Consider the following 17,654-nt stretch of genomic DNA (forward strand, 5'->3'; position numbering starts at 1 on the left):
AATAAATCACATGCACAGTCCACATGGCACTTGGAGCGAAGTACTGACAGCCATCGAGAACAGGCGCCAATATCCATGCTAAATATTACCAGTGCTAAATATTAATAGCACTTCTGGTAATGATGGTAATGGATCGATGGAACAAGTGACAGCTCCGAGGCAAGCAGGATCTGCCTGGGCAATGTTAGGTTACGTTTGGAGCACAAAGATTCTTCAGAATAACCAACGGAAGAGAGAAATCCTTCAGCTCCTCAGGGCGGTTGGTTGCCATTTCTCAGCCAACCTCATGCTTCACCTCCCATCTCAAACAGGAAGGGAAAAGGCAAACTCACCTTCAAGATTTCATACATGTAGAACCGGATGTCGTAGTCTGTTAACGTTTGGTATAATTGCTGTAAGACATCAACGTTAAAAAATTAACTTTTCAAGCAACAAATTATGGGGGTTAGGGGTTTGCTTGTTTTTTGTCACCCATTACGGGGCGTGTGATGAGGAGGGTAATTCAGTATTTGGGAACATTATTGAGGCTCTGTCACACATTATGCAGAGACCAGTGCTTTTTCCCAAGGGGTATTCAAGGGTGTGCAGTACCAGCACTTCTTTTCGTTGTTGTTAAAAGGTACTTTTAACTTACTGTAACAACTTCATGATGAGTACCGACACCTATTGTTCTAGAAAAAAGGCACTGGTGGAGACCAACCTGGATAGCTACCAAGTGTACACTCAGGACAAAGCTGCAGCCAATCATTACTCCCTAATGAGGGGACCTGTAAGTAACACATGTGCACCTGCGTGCATGCACACTAACTACCTGCTTGCTGTGTTCATCTCTTAGTTCTAGATCAGGGACGGCCAACTCCTCAGAGACTGCGATCTACTCACAGAACAAGAAACTTGCAGTGATCTACCCCTTTGCGGGAGGGTCAGGGCAAAACTGTTGAGCTTTTTTTAGGGAGGAAAATCCCATTTTTGGGTTTGTTTGTTTTTGTTTTCTAAGAGGTTCAGGTCAAAGTTGTTGAGCTTTTTAACTTGAGATTGAGGGGACAGGGGGCCAGATTCTATTTTACCAACACTGAGGAAAGAGAGCCAGCGATCGACTGCGATCTACCAAAACCTTGCAGGGATCTACCAGTAGATTGTGATTGACCTGTTAAGACATCCCTGCTCTAGAGGAACAACAGAGTTCCTAACCTAGCTCACAGGGTTGCTGGGAATATAAAAATGGAGGAAGGGAGGGGGATAACTACCTGTGCTGCCCTGAGCTTCCTGGCAGGAAGGCAGAGACAGACACACAGTAAAATAAATGAATGAAATGCCAAGTGCCTTTTGTAGACTGAACATGGGGGTGTTACTGTTATCTGCTGGAATAAACAAACTTTTTATCCGGTGGAAGTAATTGGCCTTGGGTAACTTGATCGCACTTTACCAAAAATGACTTACATTTTTAATTTCCTTTTCATTAAAATCAGAATTGGGCGGGACCTCAAAAGGTCATTTGGGTTGAACCCTCTGCCGATCTAGGACGTTCACTATTGCAGCATCCCCAAAACCAGGCATGCATCCATCCTTAAATGCTCTAAAACCCCAAAGGCTGAGTGACAAACCGTACCTTAAAGTCTGTGTTGTTTACATGTTCGAAAACCAAGGCTGGGGTCCGAGACTAGGAGAAGGAAACCAAAACAGTCAATCATGTTGGGACCTTCCTTGCTTTATAGGCCTAATACTTATCAACACATACATGTCCCCACTTCTCCGCCATCCTTAGCAGGAGGTTTTCAGCATCTGACTAGTTGCAGTTACACCAAATGCAATAGCCCACATTTCCACAAAATCTAGAAGGAACTGCAGGGAGGGGGAGCTTCCTCTGAGAGAAGCTAATCTGATTAGAAGGCCTGATCTGATTAAGCAATTCGAAAATAGGATTAGAGGAAAACCAGAGAGCAAACAGGGAGCGGGGCTGTGCGGAGGTAATGCTGCATCTTATGATCAATAGATGCCTGAAATGCCAACATGTTTTATATTTAATAAAGTGCTAGGAGTTCTCCTGCTGTGTCATTACTTGGGACGACAAAAGCAGCTCATACGTGTACACAATTCTGTGCTCTTTTTAACCTGCCGCCCCATTCCAGTGAAGCATTTGCTACCTCTTTCTCACAGTCAGGTGGATAAACTGGGAGAGGGGGGTTTGTAATTCACAAGCTGGCCCACTCGGCAGGCTTTTTACCCACTAAAAGCACAGCCCCCCCAGAGCTCTTTCACAGCCCACATTTCCTGTGAATGCAGACACGATTATTCAAGCAGGGGCGCATTACCTCTCCTCCCTTCCACAAAAGGACCGCGTAACCAGAAACGCCGAGATATACAGCTTGACTGCACACTTGCATCCCCAATGCTGAGCACCAGACACACACGCACAGAAAGTCATCGGTGTCAGAGACCCAAGCAAAGAAGCTGTTCTTCGACAATCTATCTGCCTTGTCCTACTGGCATCTGAAGCCGAACACCTTTCTCGGCATCCCACCGGAAAGGAGGCGAGGAAGTGGTGCTTCCGATTGCTGCTGGCCCTCAAGTTCCATCATCCCTGTCTATTAGCCCAAGTGGTTAGGACTCAACTGTTGAGGTCCAATGGACCTCTGGAGGGCCAAAGGGTCATAACGAAGGGTCTCAGGGCAGTTCACAACATAAAAATACAAGGTAAAATAAATAAATAAATAAATAAATAGCAAAAACAACCCAATAACCCCCTTTCCTGCCATTTATTTTTTTTAAAGGGCATAGGATGTAAGTTGGAACACCCAAATCCTTGGTTAAAGAGGAATGTTTTTGCCTGGTGCCTAAAGGTGTATAATGAAGGCGCCAGGCAAACTTGCCTAGGGAGAGAATTCCACAGATGGGGAGCCACTGCAGAGAAGGCCTGTTCTCGTGTTGCCACCCTCCGCACCTCTCGAGGAGAGGGCACACAAAGGAGGGACTCAGATGATCATTGCAGGGTCTGGGCAGGTTCACATGATAAGAGGCGGTCCTTGAGGCACTGGGGTCCTGAGCCGCTTAAGGCTTTATAGCTCAAAAGCAGCACTTTGAATTTAATACTCGTCCAAAGGCCCAGTCCAGTCTAGCATTCAGTTTCCAGCAAATGGCAGCTACCTCTTGTTTGTCTCCAGCACCTGACACTCAAAGGCAGGCTCTCTCTGAAGAAGCAGGTCCCACTGGGCTGCTATGATGACTCCTAAACACTGACGGATGTCTCTCCCCGGAGTTTGTCCAGTCCTTTTACGAACCAACTGTCACAGCTTCCTCTCTCCCCTCCGCTTACCGCGCAGTCCTGGAGCTGCTCCAGAACCTCAGAGCTACTCACCACAGGGTCTTTCACTATATCTGCAAGGGTGATGATGTTGGGGCCGCCTCGCAAATTCTCCAAGATTTTGATTTCACGCTTGATTTTCTTCTTTTTCACAGGCTGGTGAGAGAAAAGCCCGTTTACCCAAGGCGACATTTCAAGCCCAAGTGAAGCCAGTGGGAGTGCAGGGAAAGAATCCCACTGCAACTTTGAAAGTACTGCTGCACCTGGTTTTTATTATTGGATCTTTTTAATTTTACAAATAACAATCTAGCTGTGAGTTCCTACCCAATTTTCATTTTAAACTGCTGACTGCAACTTGGAAGCCTGTGTCGCACCTGAAAATGTGGGTTAAAGTGTGTAAGTGTGTGTGTGTGTGTGTGTGTGTGTGTGTTTATCTTATGCACACACACCATGGATTACTATACCAGGCCAGATGAATACTTCAATCAGCTCCTAGCATCTGATCTGAATGGAATGAATGAGGCAAGCCAGGAAGTTCACAAGCAGCATAAGATGACCATCTCATTCAACACCAGGAAGTTCAGTATTGAGATTACCGTCATTTCCACCTCCCACAGCTAGTAGCCCTAAATAAGGGCTTTCACGTATTTGCCCAATGCTTTCTGAATGGCCCAGCAGCCATTGCAACATCGCATGAACCCATATACTAAGCTGGGCAGCATGTGAAGAAGAAATGCCACCTTTAATTTCAATGGCTGGGCCACAAAGAACCACATCTTAGGGGATCTGGGCTTGTTTCTCTCAAAACTGCAGAACACGCACACACACCTGTTGCATGACAAAACAGTTCATAAATAAAGGGGAAACTGAAAAACAGTTTGGAATATTGCGTGGAAGGCTGAGGTTATGAAGAAAAACATGCTAAGCCCCAAGCCCTTGAGAACATCTAAAGAGACTCTTTGGATCCTGGTGAATAAGACTTAATTGCTATCCTCCAACTCGTAATTAACGAACCATGTAATAAATACTCAGGAGCCCAAATAGTTCAAGGCTTCCCCAGCCTGGTGCCCTCCAGATGTTTTGGACAGGAACTCCCATTAGCCCCAGCCAGCGCAGCCGTTGGGTTTGGAGTCCCAAACATCTGGAAAGTTCGGAGTTCACTGAAAGCTTGCATGAAGCTTTCTGCATAAGAACATGGGATACTCACCTGCCTGCCTTGTTTGCTCATTTCTAGCTCTTCTCTGTCCTTCTCACTAAAACAGGCCATCTCAGCCACTTACAAGATATTGCATGTAAACCATGAGTGCTTGTAGCGGCTTGGTCGACCAAGTGGTGAACGTCGAACCTCTTGCCGAGGCAGCTGTCGTGTCTGGGGGAAGCTAAGCCGAGCCACCTGTTTCACCATCTGCCTTAACCTTGGTCAAAACCTAAGCTTCATCAGAGAGACGCAAGGCGACTTTATTCCATTCTTGTGCTAACCCATCATTGTAGTTACTGGCGGCATGAAATCAGGGCTGCCCAGGCTCAAGCACACACACCCCAAATTTGCTGCTTGAAATGTTTTGCGATTTTAGGCCTGTGTGCCTATTTTGAGTCAGCTTGCGCTACCTACTCCAATTTTATTGATCAAGCTCACACAAATAGGGATATACCGTATTTTTCGCCCCATAGGATGCACCAGCCCATAGGACGCACCAAGTTTTTTGGGGGGGAAATAAAGGGGAAAAAAATTATTTCCCCCACCAGGTGCTTGTGGGGCCAGCTGTCCCCGGAGCTTGCGGGGAGAAGCGCTCTTCTCCCCGCCGCCCGCCTGCAGACCAGGTCCGCGGACAGCGGGAAGACGCGCTGCGCCTCCCCACTGTCCCCGGAGCTTGCGGGGCTGGCGGCGGGGAGAAGCACGCGTCTCCCCGCCGTCAGCCTCCAAACCACATCGGGAGACAGCGGGATGGCGGCGTTCCGCCTCCCCGCTGTCCCCCGACCTTGTGGGGCTGGCGCTGCGGCTCTCCTGAAGCCTGGAGAGGCTTCAGCGAAAGCCTGCATTCGCCCCATAGAACGCACACACATTTCCCCTTCATTTTTGGAGGGGAAAAAGTGCGTCCTATAGGGCGAAAAATACAGTAAATTGTCAGCAGTCTAAAAGGAGATTTCCTGCTCTGCTTTATCCTAAAGTTTAACGTGCATCTCCTCAAGGTTTAAATCTGTTGCTTTTTATCCCATTCTCAGCACACACAGTGAGTAGCATCTCCCCCTCCCCACTCCTTCGCAGTCATTTAGCACACACACAAACACGCCACCTTCCAGGTGGAACCCTAGAAAGCACTTGAAACCTGCAAGAAGGGAGAGGAATTTTAGGATTCAGCAGCACCGCAGGCGATGATGTGCCGTTTGCCAGATTATGTTTCAAGCAGCTTCCAGATCATGTCTAAAACTTCTCTGAGAGGCTGGGAACCACCAACCGGAGGGAAATTCCAGTGTGAAGTTGCAAGCGAAGTTCTACTAGCCAAAGAGAACAATGGCTACAGAAAGCCAACATCTGCCGCTAAGAAAGCCACTCAAAACCAGATGGTGAGCATTTGCAGAGGACGAGTAAGGCCAGGGCATCATTAACATTCAGAAAGCTCATTACTGCCTCTACTTTAGAGAAAGCTGGGCTTTATGCAAGCAGCTCTAAACGGCCATTTGGTGTCAACCTAAGGAGCGGAGACTTTAACAACTTGTTATTCTCCAGAGGGAGATAGAGGGGTTTTCAACTACTGTTGAAAATACTAGAGTGTTGTTGTATTTTCAGTCCAGTTGAAACATTTGCTTTGCCAGAAGCCCATCTGCTGCTTATGTTCTCTTAACTATTCTGAGCATTTTCGGAACATTTTCCAAATTAATTCCAACTTCCCCCTATTTCCCTTAAATCTCTCAAAACCACCCACTTGAAAGCTTGCACCCCTAAGCACGAGACTATTTAATTCCTTTCTCCCATGCCTTCTTAAATTAGGCTATTCTAATTCTTGTTGGCTTCTATGTTGTAGTGTTTTATGCTCTATATTATGTGTATATTCTTAATTCTGTACACCTTTCATATATCCTATAAATGTAGAGCAGCTTTAAAATCTTATCAACTGGGCAAGGGGTTTTTCACTTCACTTCACTTCAATTTATTTATTAAATTTATATACTGCCCTTCATCTGAGGATCACAGGCTGGTTTACAGTATAAAATCACATCAGTCATTCCACCATACACCCAGGGTACATCCATATGACAGTTGCAGAAAATGTTGGGGAATATGGGGCTGCTAATGGCGACCCACACTAATGTGTCAGGGCAGAGGCCAGTCATTAAAGTGCCACCCCACCCATCACAATACAACATTTAGAAACCTGCCCTCAACAGTCAAATGACTCAAGGTCTTGCAAACTGGCTGTAACACGTCCCTCAAAAATATGAACTCTACGTCCTTTACAAGTGGCTACCCATTATCAAGTGGGACACGGGTGGCGCTGTGGGTTAAACCACAGAGTCTAGGGCTTGCCGATCAGAAGGTCAGTGGTTCAAATCCTTGCAACGGGGTGAGCTCCCGTTGTTCGCTCCCTGCTCCTGCCAACCTAGCAGTTCGAAAGCACAAAGTGCAAGTAGATAAATAGGTACCACTCCAGCGGGAAGGTAAATGGCGTTTCCGTGCGCTGCTCTGGTTCGCCAGAAGCGGCTTAGTCATGCTGGCCACATGACCCGGGGGCTGTACGCCGGCTCCCTTGGCCAATAAAGCGAGATGAGCGCTGCAACCCCAGAGTCATCCGTGACTGGACCTGGTCAGGGGTCCCCTTTACCCCTTATCAAGAACCAACTCGGATGTACTGCACAAAAATATTTCTGCTTGCAGCAGCAGCCACCAAAACATTAGAGGCTCACCTTCAGGATTTTAACAACTACTTTTTCATTATTTGTGATGTTGATGGCTTCGAAGACTTCACTGTATTTGCCCCGGCCCAATTTCCGGACTAGTTGGTAGTCATCTTGATTACTGTAAAGACAAAGCCAACAAAATCCATTATGCACTACTCCAAAATCACTATTTCAAAACGTGTCATCAGATTATTCACAAAGGTGGACACATTAGAGAATGTTTCTAGAGGTCCGCCCCCCTCACTCCCCTGTAAGGACAAATATGAAGATATTACTCTGCAGTGCTCCATACAGATTGATGGTGCAAGAATAATAAAATGCTATTTTAACAACAAAGCAACTTGGAACAGAGTCACAGCACTGGCCAGCCTAGACCAGTACCAGCTGCTCAACAATTCTCCAAAGTCTCAGGCAGATGTTCATCTCCAATTATCCTTTTAACAGAAATGCCAGGAACTTAATGTGATAAGTTTGTACTCCACCACTGAGCAACAGACTCTCCTTTGAAGAGCTAAGTAGCCCCTCTCTCTACAGATTTCCTTTTTCCCCTAACAAGAGAATTCCCGAGTTCTCCTCCCCACAACAAAATGTGGGGAATAGCACTAGGTTACATCTACTGAAACAAACAGCACTTTGCAAATACGGAAGGAACCAGTGCCAATCCCCCAAACCCAACACGGGCCGCACATGACCAGTAAACTAATGTGGGCACTTACCCCCATTCAACAACGTGCGACTCATAATCCCAGTATTCTCGTGGTCTGTGTGTATTTACATCTGTGTAGACTCTGGCCCTGCTTGGCACAGGTCCTGACATTGTGGACAGATTGGCAGGCCGAGCTAGCTTAAGGATCTGGTGTTCACGCCGCTTCCAATTTCAGTGCAAATCGTGGTGGTGGGCCTCAGGCAGAACTCAGAATTTTCCAACTGTGGACACAAAGCGAACTATTGTTAAAATGAGGCAACACATTGAGACTGTTAACAAGGTAGTTTGCACGGATCCCTGGGGTGGGGTGGGGTGGAGAATGGCACGGCTGCTTCTCCCAGGCGTGAATTCAGTCCAAATGCCAAGTAACATTTTAACTGCTTGGCGGCAAGCCTCTCAACCGCTTCTCTTTTTCAGGGTGAGATCAATGCTATCACTAGTGATTTGAGGTGAGAATATTCTCCGGAGAACATTCTCGAGAATGAGAATATTCTCTGCTAGAAAATTCTCGAGAATGAGAATATTCTCTGCTAGAAAATTCTCCGGAGAATATTCTCCGCAAACTATAAATTCTAATGTAAGAACCAGTTTTACAACCCACATTAAAAAATGTAGTAAACAATAAGTCAAGCTGTGATATTGCCACTGTAAGTAATAAATAATGTTGTTGGGTTTTTTTTTTTTATTCAGTTACATTACTGCGTATTGTGTCATTCACCATTGGCAGTTCTGAAATGTCAGCTACAGAAAACATTTTTTTTAAAAGTTTTTAAAATGCTATTCATTTAATTTGATGAATACTTGAATTCGTATGTATTTCAACTATATGTAATAGCCTTTCCCCCCTATTTTTGTGTGATCTTATTCTAAGCAATTCTGTACCCTTGACCATACAGTGTTGTTGTTTTTTACAGAAATTGCTTTAATGCTTTACACACTTAAAGTACCTAGGCCTATACAATTATGTGTAACAGCACATGAGGTGCCCTTGATTTAAACAGTTGATGTTTCTATATTTTTATTTAGTGCCGGTAACTGGCTGCAGGGCCATTCAATGGTACAAGATGCCATTTACCAGAGGTTGACATACCGGAATATAATATCATATAATGATAATATATTTAATGTTAATGGCTTTTCTTTTATATGTATGCATATAGTTTTGTTTATCAAGCAGTGTTTTAGTCACCAAAACAGTTATTAAGTGTTAGAGCTATTAGAAGCACAAGATAGCCTATTACTGAATTTACTTGTATCAAACCTTAACATGCCAATTGTATTTTTTTACTTGTCCTATAACATGTACATATTCTAATGGAAGAATAAAATATGATTTAACTACTGAGTTTCCTTATACCAAACCTTAACATGACAATTACTGGTGCCATCACCTTAGAATGGTTTAATTTTAACTATAAAACATGTTTTACTTTTTAACATGTTACTTGCAAGTGACAAGTAGGCTTGTGCTTATATATTTTCACTGTGGTTCCTTTACTAAACAATAAGTTTCCCTATATGTCAACAGTGCTGACCTGCTAACCAATAAGAAAGAGTTTTCTAGACTCCTCCCACTCCCATGATCCCATCCACACTGTCAATCAACTTCAGCATTGCCCCATTTTTTGGCTGCCATCTGAACAACTTTACCCATAAATAAACACATATATTAACAAATTATATCATTTTCAACGCATTGAAATGAATACTCTCCTATTTTAAATGCAATTTTTCTTTTTTTTTCTTTTTTAGTTTCTTTTTATTGAGTTTCACTTAAATAACCAAAAGACAAACCAAATCAACAATTACAAAAAAAAGACAAAAAATAAATAAATGGGTGTCCAATCATAACATAAGAATAACATCAGATTCCAATACAGTTCTTTATCTTCACACTTAAATCTTCATATCTTCAAATGCTTAAACCAGTCCCCTACACACCTATTGACCTCCATCCCTCCCGATTTCAGGCTTCTTAGTATAAATAATTTCTTTCTCCTGCAGCTAATAATTATTACTGATTTACACATCATAAGATCTATATCGAACCTGCTTTAGTTTTTAGGTTTCTATAATTCCCTTCAATATATATCATAAATTTATTCCAGTCGTTAATGAACTTTGTATTTTTTTGGTTTCTAATTTTTTGTGTCATTTTTGCTAGTTCAACAAATTCAAATAATTTTGTTTGCCAATCTCTAATTGCTGGGGTGTTTGGATTTTTCCAATTTTGGGCAATTAATATTCTAGCGGCAGCTGTGGCATACTGGAATAATGTCTTATCTTCTTTTTTGATTTCGTCCCCAATTATACCTAGTAGGAAGGCCTCTGGTCTTTTGGGAAATGTATATTTAAATATTTTTTTTAACTCATTATAGATAAGTTCCCAATATTTCTTCATTTCGTCGCATGTCCACCACATATGGAAAAAATTACCTTCTTTGATTTTACACTTCCAGCAGTTCTTATTTCCTGTTTTATACATTTTCCCAATTTTTCTTTTTTTTTAATGAAATATTTATTAGGATTTTCAAATTCAATACAAAAGAAATAAAAAAAAAACAAAAAATAAAAAAAATAAAAAAGGAAAAATTTAAAAACACATAAAATTTACAGTTCCATATTTTCATTACCATATTTTCCAGACTTCCCCACACTTCCCCTTCTTGCATTCCAATTCAAGTTGTTTGTTCAACAAGTTCTTATCCCCAATTTTTAACCTTTTTATATTTAATTCATTTTTTTAAACTTATTTTAACTTATAAACATCAATATTTGTACCTCAATACACAAATCTTTTTCCTAAAGTCGACCCTGATTCCATTCCACGAATTTCCCAATTTTCATATTAGTAACCAGACAAAAAAAAAAAAGACAGATCATAATTATACACCCTTTGGATTCTCAAACCCCACCACCCCCTTTCCCGGTTTCAATCCCCAACAAATGTCCAGTCTTAATCTTCTATCAGCCTGGAGATCTCACGTCCGAGGCTCTTAATTCTCTCTCAGTTCCTCTCTGCCGGTTTTTTTGATAGTCCTTAATATTAAACTCCAAATTTCGGAGGAGCTCTGTCTCAATAAAGTCCAAATTTCTTCCAGCCAGACCTCCATACTTAAAAGCAAGGTCCAAAAGTCCAATTGTTACCAAGACTCCAGCTTCCACTTTAATCAGGTTTGTAATCCATAGATCTTCAGGTCTCCACACAAAGGAATCTCTCCATTCTTCCTTCACCAATTTAAACCAGAATTTCATCATCCAGTACTTATTTTCCTTTGTAATCATCCTGTCAGGCCTTTGGTTTGATTTCTTGTTTCCCTTTTTGGGCATGATGTCAGGCCTCTGGCTCTCCTTTGTCATTTGCAAGGTTACAGCTCCTCCTTCCTTCTCCTCAGGAACAACATATATCTCTTTCTCCACACTTTCAGAATTCTCAAAGTCCTCTTTTTGTCCAGCTGCATGGGCTTCCTGAGTCAAGTCCTTATCAAGTTCCGTAATGTTATTTACTTTTAAACTCAAGGTTGTTACATTTGTAGACAAAACCTCAATTTGGCCTTGTAACTTTCCCAGGAGAACAAATATTCTGTCCAGCCCAGCCTGAATTTTCCCTTTTCCAGCCATTCTTGTAGTGTCCCAAATCCTCCTCTAGAGGGATTTAGTAACTTAGTATTCTTTCCAGTTAAAATCCAAAAGTCAGGTTAATTTGTATCAGTTCTTACTTATTTTCAACAAAATATAACCAAGTTGCAGCAACTGTATCCAGCAGAGACAGCAGAAACAAAGTTCTCTTTTTCCTTTTTGACAGCTAAATTTGACAGCTGTCAAACTTCTCTATGTCTCCTCAGCAGGCTCTCTCGCAGATCACTCCCGGGTCCGGGGGGGTTGGAACTTCAACTCTCAAAATTAACTCTTATCCTCCAGCACAATTTCTTATACTTATATCGCCAAATCGTGAAATTGATATCTTTTATCGAAAAGACAATTCTCTCGACCTTAGTTAACTAGTCCTTGCTTTAGATCTTTTACAAGGCGGACAGGCGGACTTCCTGTTTGCACCTTCCCCGATCGTGCCAAATTCCAAAGAAATTTCCTTAAAAAGTCCAATTTCCGTACTACTCACAGGTTGTTACTTTTAGGGTCCGATTGTTCACAGGTAGAAGTCAGCGCCCTCCGACCATGGCTCGCGGCTTCACTCCCCAGGAGAAGCAGTCGACTCTCAGCACCGCGCCACTCACCGCCTCCCCCGTTCCAAAGCCTTTAAAAAGGCTTCTTCACGGGTCGGGGGGGCGCAAATGGTGCCCGCCGAGTCACCAAGTTCACAGGCTTCCGCGCCTGTGATTTCTAAGGGTCCCCGCGTCGCCGCAGCGGCAAGACCCCGCTCCTGAAGAGCCGATTCCCTCCGGAGCTCGGAGGGAATCCGCCATTAGCCGTTCGCGCTAACCCGGAAGTCCCTTAAATGCAATTTTTCTAATATTCTCATTAATTGAGAATATTCTCCAGAATATTCTCCAGAATTTAACATCACTAGCTATCACACTGCCTATGGGGACCCATAACTGCAATAGACACCCTAGGTGAGCCTAATGCTAACCCTTCAAATTGTATCTGGATAGAAGCATGGTCTAGAGCAGGGGTCGGCAAGGTTTACCCGCCATGGGCCGGATCACTCCCACAGAGATCGTCTGTGGGCCGGACTGGCACAGCGCGATGCCGAAAATTGCTTCTTTGCATGCCCAGACACCGAAAATCGCGTCTGTGCAGAAGCGACTTCCGGCGCCTGGACATGCGCAGATGTAATTTTCGGCGCCACTCGTGGGCTGGTAAAACGGTCTTTGTGGGCTGCATCCAGCCCACGGTCTGCGCATTGCTGACCCCTGGTCTAGAGAGTCATACCTAAAAACAACACCCTAAAACAATGGGATTATAATACATACGTTGCTCACAGACATGACACACTTCCATGGAAGCCTTGCAATAAGCATTTGCTGAATGTCCAAGTTTTCCTTCCACAACAACTATTTCTGGCCTTCAAATCGCTTTTCTAGAGGTAGCGGATCATTCTACAGGGACATCGGTCTGCTGGCGATTTCCGTGTTCACTATGTCTGGGGCATTTCATACAAACACTGCTTTTCATGTTTCCCCAGACACACAAAGGTATCCCTCCCAAGAGAGGCAAAGGAGTTTCCGCATGTTCAGCATGGTGCAGCAGCCCTGAATCTCTTACCATTCAGATTCACTGGATGGCCCTGGGATCCAGAAATATGTGTGAGAGAAAAGCTTCTCCCTTGTTCACATTCTGCACATCAAGCATTAAATGTATACAACTCTAGCACATCCCCCTTATCTGCTTCCTCCCCCCAAATAAATAGCTCCAAACAGAGGAGTCGTTTCAGCCACGTGATCATTGGGCTGCCATTTTCTTAGTTCTACAATACCCTTCTAGTAGCAACCAGAACTGTACAGAGTATTCAAAATGTGGTGCCCCACAGATTTGCATAACCTGCTTCAATGCTGGCAATTTTATTTTCGATTCCTTTCCTGATGATTCTTAGCATGGAATTGCCTTTTTCAAAATTGGGTCAGCCTCTTAAACTAAATAATGTGCCATGACCTTAGCATCCCTCTTCTGGTGTGCCATCACCAATCCCTCCCCCCAAATATTAGCATATTGGGATGGGTACTCTACTAATGATCCACATCCTACTAGAGGGGATTAGAAGCAGCAGCATGTGGTCTTCTCTTTCCCTGGTACAGGTGAAATTACTTTGCTCGATTCTTCCCAAAGAGATGGGAGGCCACTTTGCACTGGGATCTGTAGACACTTAAAAGCAGCAAGAATTCGTATTGTGTCCTTCGCTTTTCAGCATCTCCAAAGCACAGCATGTGCTCGAAAGTGAAAGGACGACTGCTGCTGCAACAGTGGTCGCGAATCCTGGTGCACAGAGGGAAGATGACCCCAATCCTGCCCAAAGACCTCTGGAACTCAGGAAAGCAGAAGGGCTGTTCACTCTCCCATCTAGACAAAAGCAAGTTTCCCCTCTGAGATTGCTACAACACACAACAAACTCAGGAGAGGGGATCTTGCACATCATGCTTTCATCAGGCAGCAGGTTGTGAGCACATAACTCATAGTCACCCTTGGTGGCTAGCTTTTCAAACCTACGCATTTGTTCCACTGGATTCAAAGGGCAGCCCTTGCCATTAAAAAAAAAATCTCCCCCCTTAGTTTCTTAGGGTAAAGATCCACTTCTGAAACAAACACACATGAGATTGCAGTGCGCATCTTGTGAAAGTTTCAGGCAATTCCTAGACTCAAGGTCTTAACTCCAGAAATTGTCACATGAAATTAATGCAGTTTTTTATTATTATTTAACTTTATATACCATCCTTCATCCAGAAATCCCAGGGCAGTTTACAATATAAAAACTTAAAAAACCATACCATAATATCCAACAAAAACAATACCCAGATACACCTGACAGACTTGCTGGAAGGGGTGGGGAGAGGAGAAAGACATATTGATTTCTTTTTCACCCAAAAGATTTCACTGTCAGAGATGAATTCTAAAGCTCCATCCATATTGGCTCTATCTACAAAGAGGAAAGAATGTTGGTCTGTGGAAGAAAGTGGGTGAATCACGCTACTGAAAGAAACGAAAGCTCTAGCGTGGAATCTTTTTCGTCATGTCATGTGGCTGAAAGCAGACAGATGGTACACAAGCAAAGATGTTTGCTGAGCATTCCTTCCTTTGTATCTCCCAGCGATGGCAACCACCCAAGTATAACACTACCCCATGCGAGGATAAAGACACACATTTAACCACTAGCACAGGCATATGGAGACAGTGTGTAATTCTGCAAAGGTTTGACCCCACATGATCCCAGGGAACGTTCCCCTTTTAAGCTGAGGGGTGGTATCTTCTTGCATGGTCCTTATGAGAGTTAATGTAGCATAATGGCAATGGGACTGAGAGCCAAACTACACATTATGTGAAATGAGCATTTACATGGTGTGGTTTTTTCTTCTTCAAAAAACTGCAATTGCAGCTTCCCTCCAGGGGAAAATAGCCACTTTAGAGAACAGGTGGTTTTAATTCCCCCCCACACACACCTGTGGTCCTTATTTGGGTTAGAGACCACCATGGCAATTTTTCAAAAGGCACATACATACAAATACACATTTAATGTATCATTTTGCTCTGAACTACAAATCTGAAGTATGGAACCCCTAACTGCCCTTCAAAGTTGTAAATATAGCATCACACTAGGTTTGCTACACGTGATCTGAACCTCCCACTTCTCCATTTGCTACACGTTTGCTACACGTGATCTGAACCTCCCACTTCTACAATATTAAGAGCCACACTCCACACAAACAGCAACAACTTCTCTATTTGCTGATGCAATCTAAATCAAGAAATGCGTAATAGCAGCATTTATACGCTTTTCAGCATTCAGTCTGCCTCATGTGCATTATATTGTCATTCTGATAGCAACACAGCAAGTTGGGTCAGTTTTAGGGTGGTTGCGGATGGGATATTGCTGCCTGGAAGGATCTGAGCACCGCTCATCTCCAAAGTTCTCCCCTGGTTCAGATTGTAATTCATTCCGGCACTTTGAACTTGGCAAAAGCAGGAACATACAGTAATGCTGAGAAATGCATTCCCTGCCCCCCAAGGGTGCCCTGTTTGTTAGTTTGGATAACAGACTCCCTGGACAGTAGACGTCTCAGGGTTCCTTTGCAATGTTCAAGATGCCAAAGAGGGAGAGCAACCTCAGTAAGACGACTCCAGCGACTCCAGCGAGACTCCCTGCCAGTGTCAGGTTAACTGGTGTTCCCCTGGAGGTAATGTGTTTGTTTTGATTTTCTGCCCTTTATCTCCTATTCTTTCTTTCTCTCTCTCTCAAAGGCTGAGGGGAATTTGATCCCAAACCAACCCTGCAGACAAACATCTGCTATTTACTCTAGCAAAACAAACACGATTAAAAGTTTAACAAATTCCCAGTTCCAGAAGCAACATGGCCTGGGCGCCCAATTAAGGCCAATAAATTGGAAAATGTTTCTCCTTGCCAAAAGCGAGAGAGTCGCAGTCATCGTTTAAATCTGCAATGATGATAACAGAAAATAGCACCCTAAACTCATTCCTCGATATAATTTTGTAAGTTTTAAGCTGCATATGGATTTACAAACCAACACAAGTACCTTGAAGGATGCTTTTGATGGCTTGTTGGCAATGTTTTTCTTTCAGGACTGGTGTTACATACTTGTATGAGGCCACTCTTGACTACAGCCTAGCTACAGAGTTTTGCGCTAGCTGAGGTTTCCAAGCCAGTTTCACGGGCAGCCCCACATAAAGCGCATTACAGCAATCCAATTCAAGGCAGTGTTAGAAACTCAGATATATACTATAAGCTAGGCACCAAATGGCTCCTTAAACCAAGGTTACAGTCGCAAAAACAAAATACCTACTTGCCATTTTGGTGCCAGACGGCTCGAAGATCGTATTCCTCAACACAACTTTTTGCTTCCTGAAATTCATTCTGACGGTGCAGATAAAAGACAACGGCTAGAATTCTACAGGATGTGTTGCTAATGTGTGAAAACAGTCAAGATCCAGGATCCCCAGGCACACACCTCCAAATGGTGGAGACGTTAGGTACCATCCTGGCACCTGGGCATCTTCGCTTGGTCGCAAGTGGCCGATAAGTCAGGTGCAAAATGTGCCTGGCAAATTTTGAACGCTGATTCCAGGTTACCAGTGCTTGCACCACAGCGGCAAAGCTCTTATTACTCAGAAATATTCGTAGCCGATAAAAGAAATTTTTAGTAGCAGAAGCCTCTTAAGCCTCCAAGGTGAGTGCTGGTTTTAGGAGCACCACCAACTATACGCCTGTTCTTTAATAGTGAGTGCAATCACCCCCACCCCAGAATAAGCAATTTACTTAGTTCTCAGCTGGGAACTACTCATGTATTTATTTGTTCCATAATAATTATCCACCGCTCTATTGCAAAACAAGCAAACAAACAAACCACCTCAAAGTGATTTACAAAAAAACACACACACAAGAAAACAGGACAGCCATACTTTAAAACATACAAAAATTAAAATACTGAAACAGATAAATATTGCCTCAACTTTTTAAGCATCTGGGTAGGCTTTTCTAAACCAGAATGTTTCCAACAGGCACTGAAAAATGTACAGTGAAGGCCCCTGTCTGATATCAATAGGCAGGGAGTTCCAAAGTGCAGGCGCTGCCACACTGAACTGTCGAGTTCTTGCAAATGCAGAATGGTAGATCGGCCAATTCCGCCAATCAGTGCGGTCATCCAGAGGACCTGTCTCTTATCAGAATTAATTCAACTTATTGGCCCTCATCCAGCCCACCACTATATCTGGGGAACAATGGCCTGTGAGCGCTCCAGTTGGAGAACAGCCTTTACCAAAGGTGTCATGCGCTTTGAAGAGACTCGAACTCAGGGCGCAAGGGAGAAACGTGCTAAGAGGAAGGCACACTTGACAAATCCACACCGTGATCAACTCCCGCCCAGAAACCAATGTCCGCACTGTGGAAGGATGCGTGGATCCAGAATTGGCCTCCACAGTCACTTACGGACTCATTGTTAAAGCTGTGTTTATGGAAGACAATCTTACTCAGCTACGAGTGATCGCCGAAGAAGAAGAAGAAGATCCAGGCATCTGTCTAGGACTTGCAAAGTTTCAGCAAACACAGCTGGGTAAGGGCCCTAC

At 43.6% G+C, this 17,654-nt stretch overlaps 1 protein-coding gene across 2 annotated transcripts in view; it reads right to left on the bottom strand.

Moving 5' to 3' along the window:
• Positions 1 to 17,654, bottom strand: part of CSNK2A1 (casein kinase 2 alpha 1) — a 47,621-nt gene that overhangs the window by 13,044 nt on the left and 16,923 nt on the right. For both annotated transcript variants that reach the window (XM_083618993.1, XM_083618994.1), the window contains 5 exons: positions 7,915 to 8,125; positions 7,205 to 7,316; positions 3,356 to 3,457; positions 1,610 to 1,660; positions 333 to 392 (listed from right to left, as the gene is read on the bottom strand). In XM_083618993.1, the coding sequence (XP_083475119.1) occupies positions 333 to 392; positions 1,610 to 1,660; positions 3,356 to 3,457; positions 7,205 to 7,316; positions 7,915 to 8,015 (426 nt within the window). In that variant the 5' untranslated portion in view covers positions 8,016 to 8,125. The remainder of the gene's footprint in view (positions 1 to 332; positions 393 to 1,609; positions 1,661 to 3,355; positions 3,458 to 7,204; positions 7,317 to 7,914; positions 8,126 to 17,654) is intronic.

Source organism: Podarcis filfolensis (assembly GCF_964270895.1).
Source record: "Podarcis filfolensis genome assembly, chromosome: 6".
Classification (NCBI taxonomy): Eukaryota; Metazoa; Chordata; class Lepidosauria; order Squamata; family Lacertidae; genus Podarcis; species Podarcis filfolensis.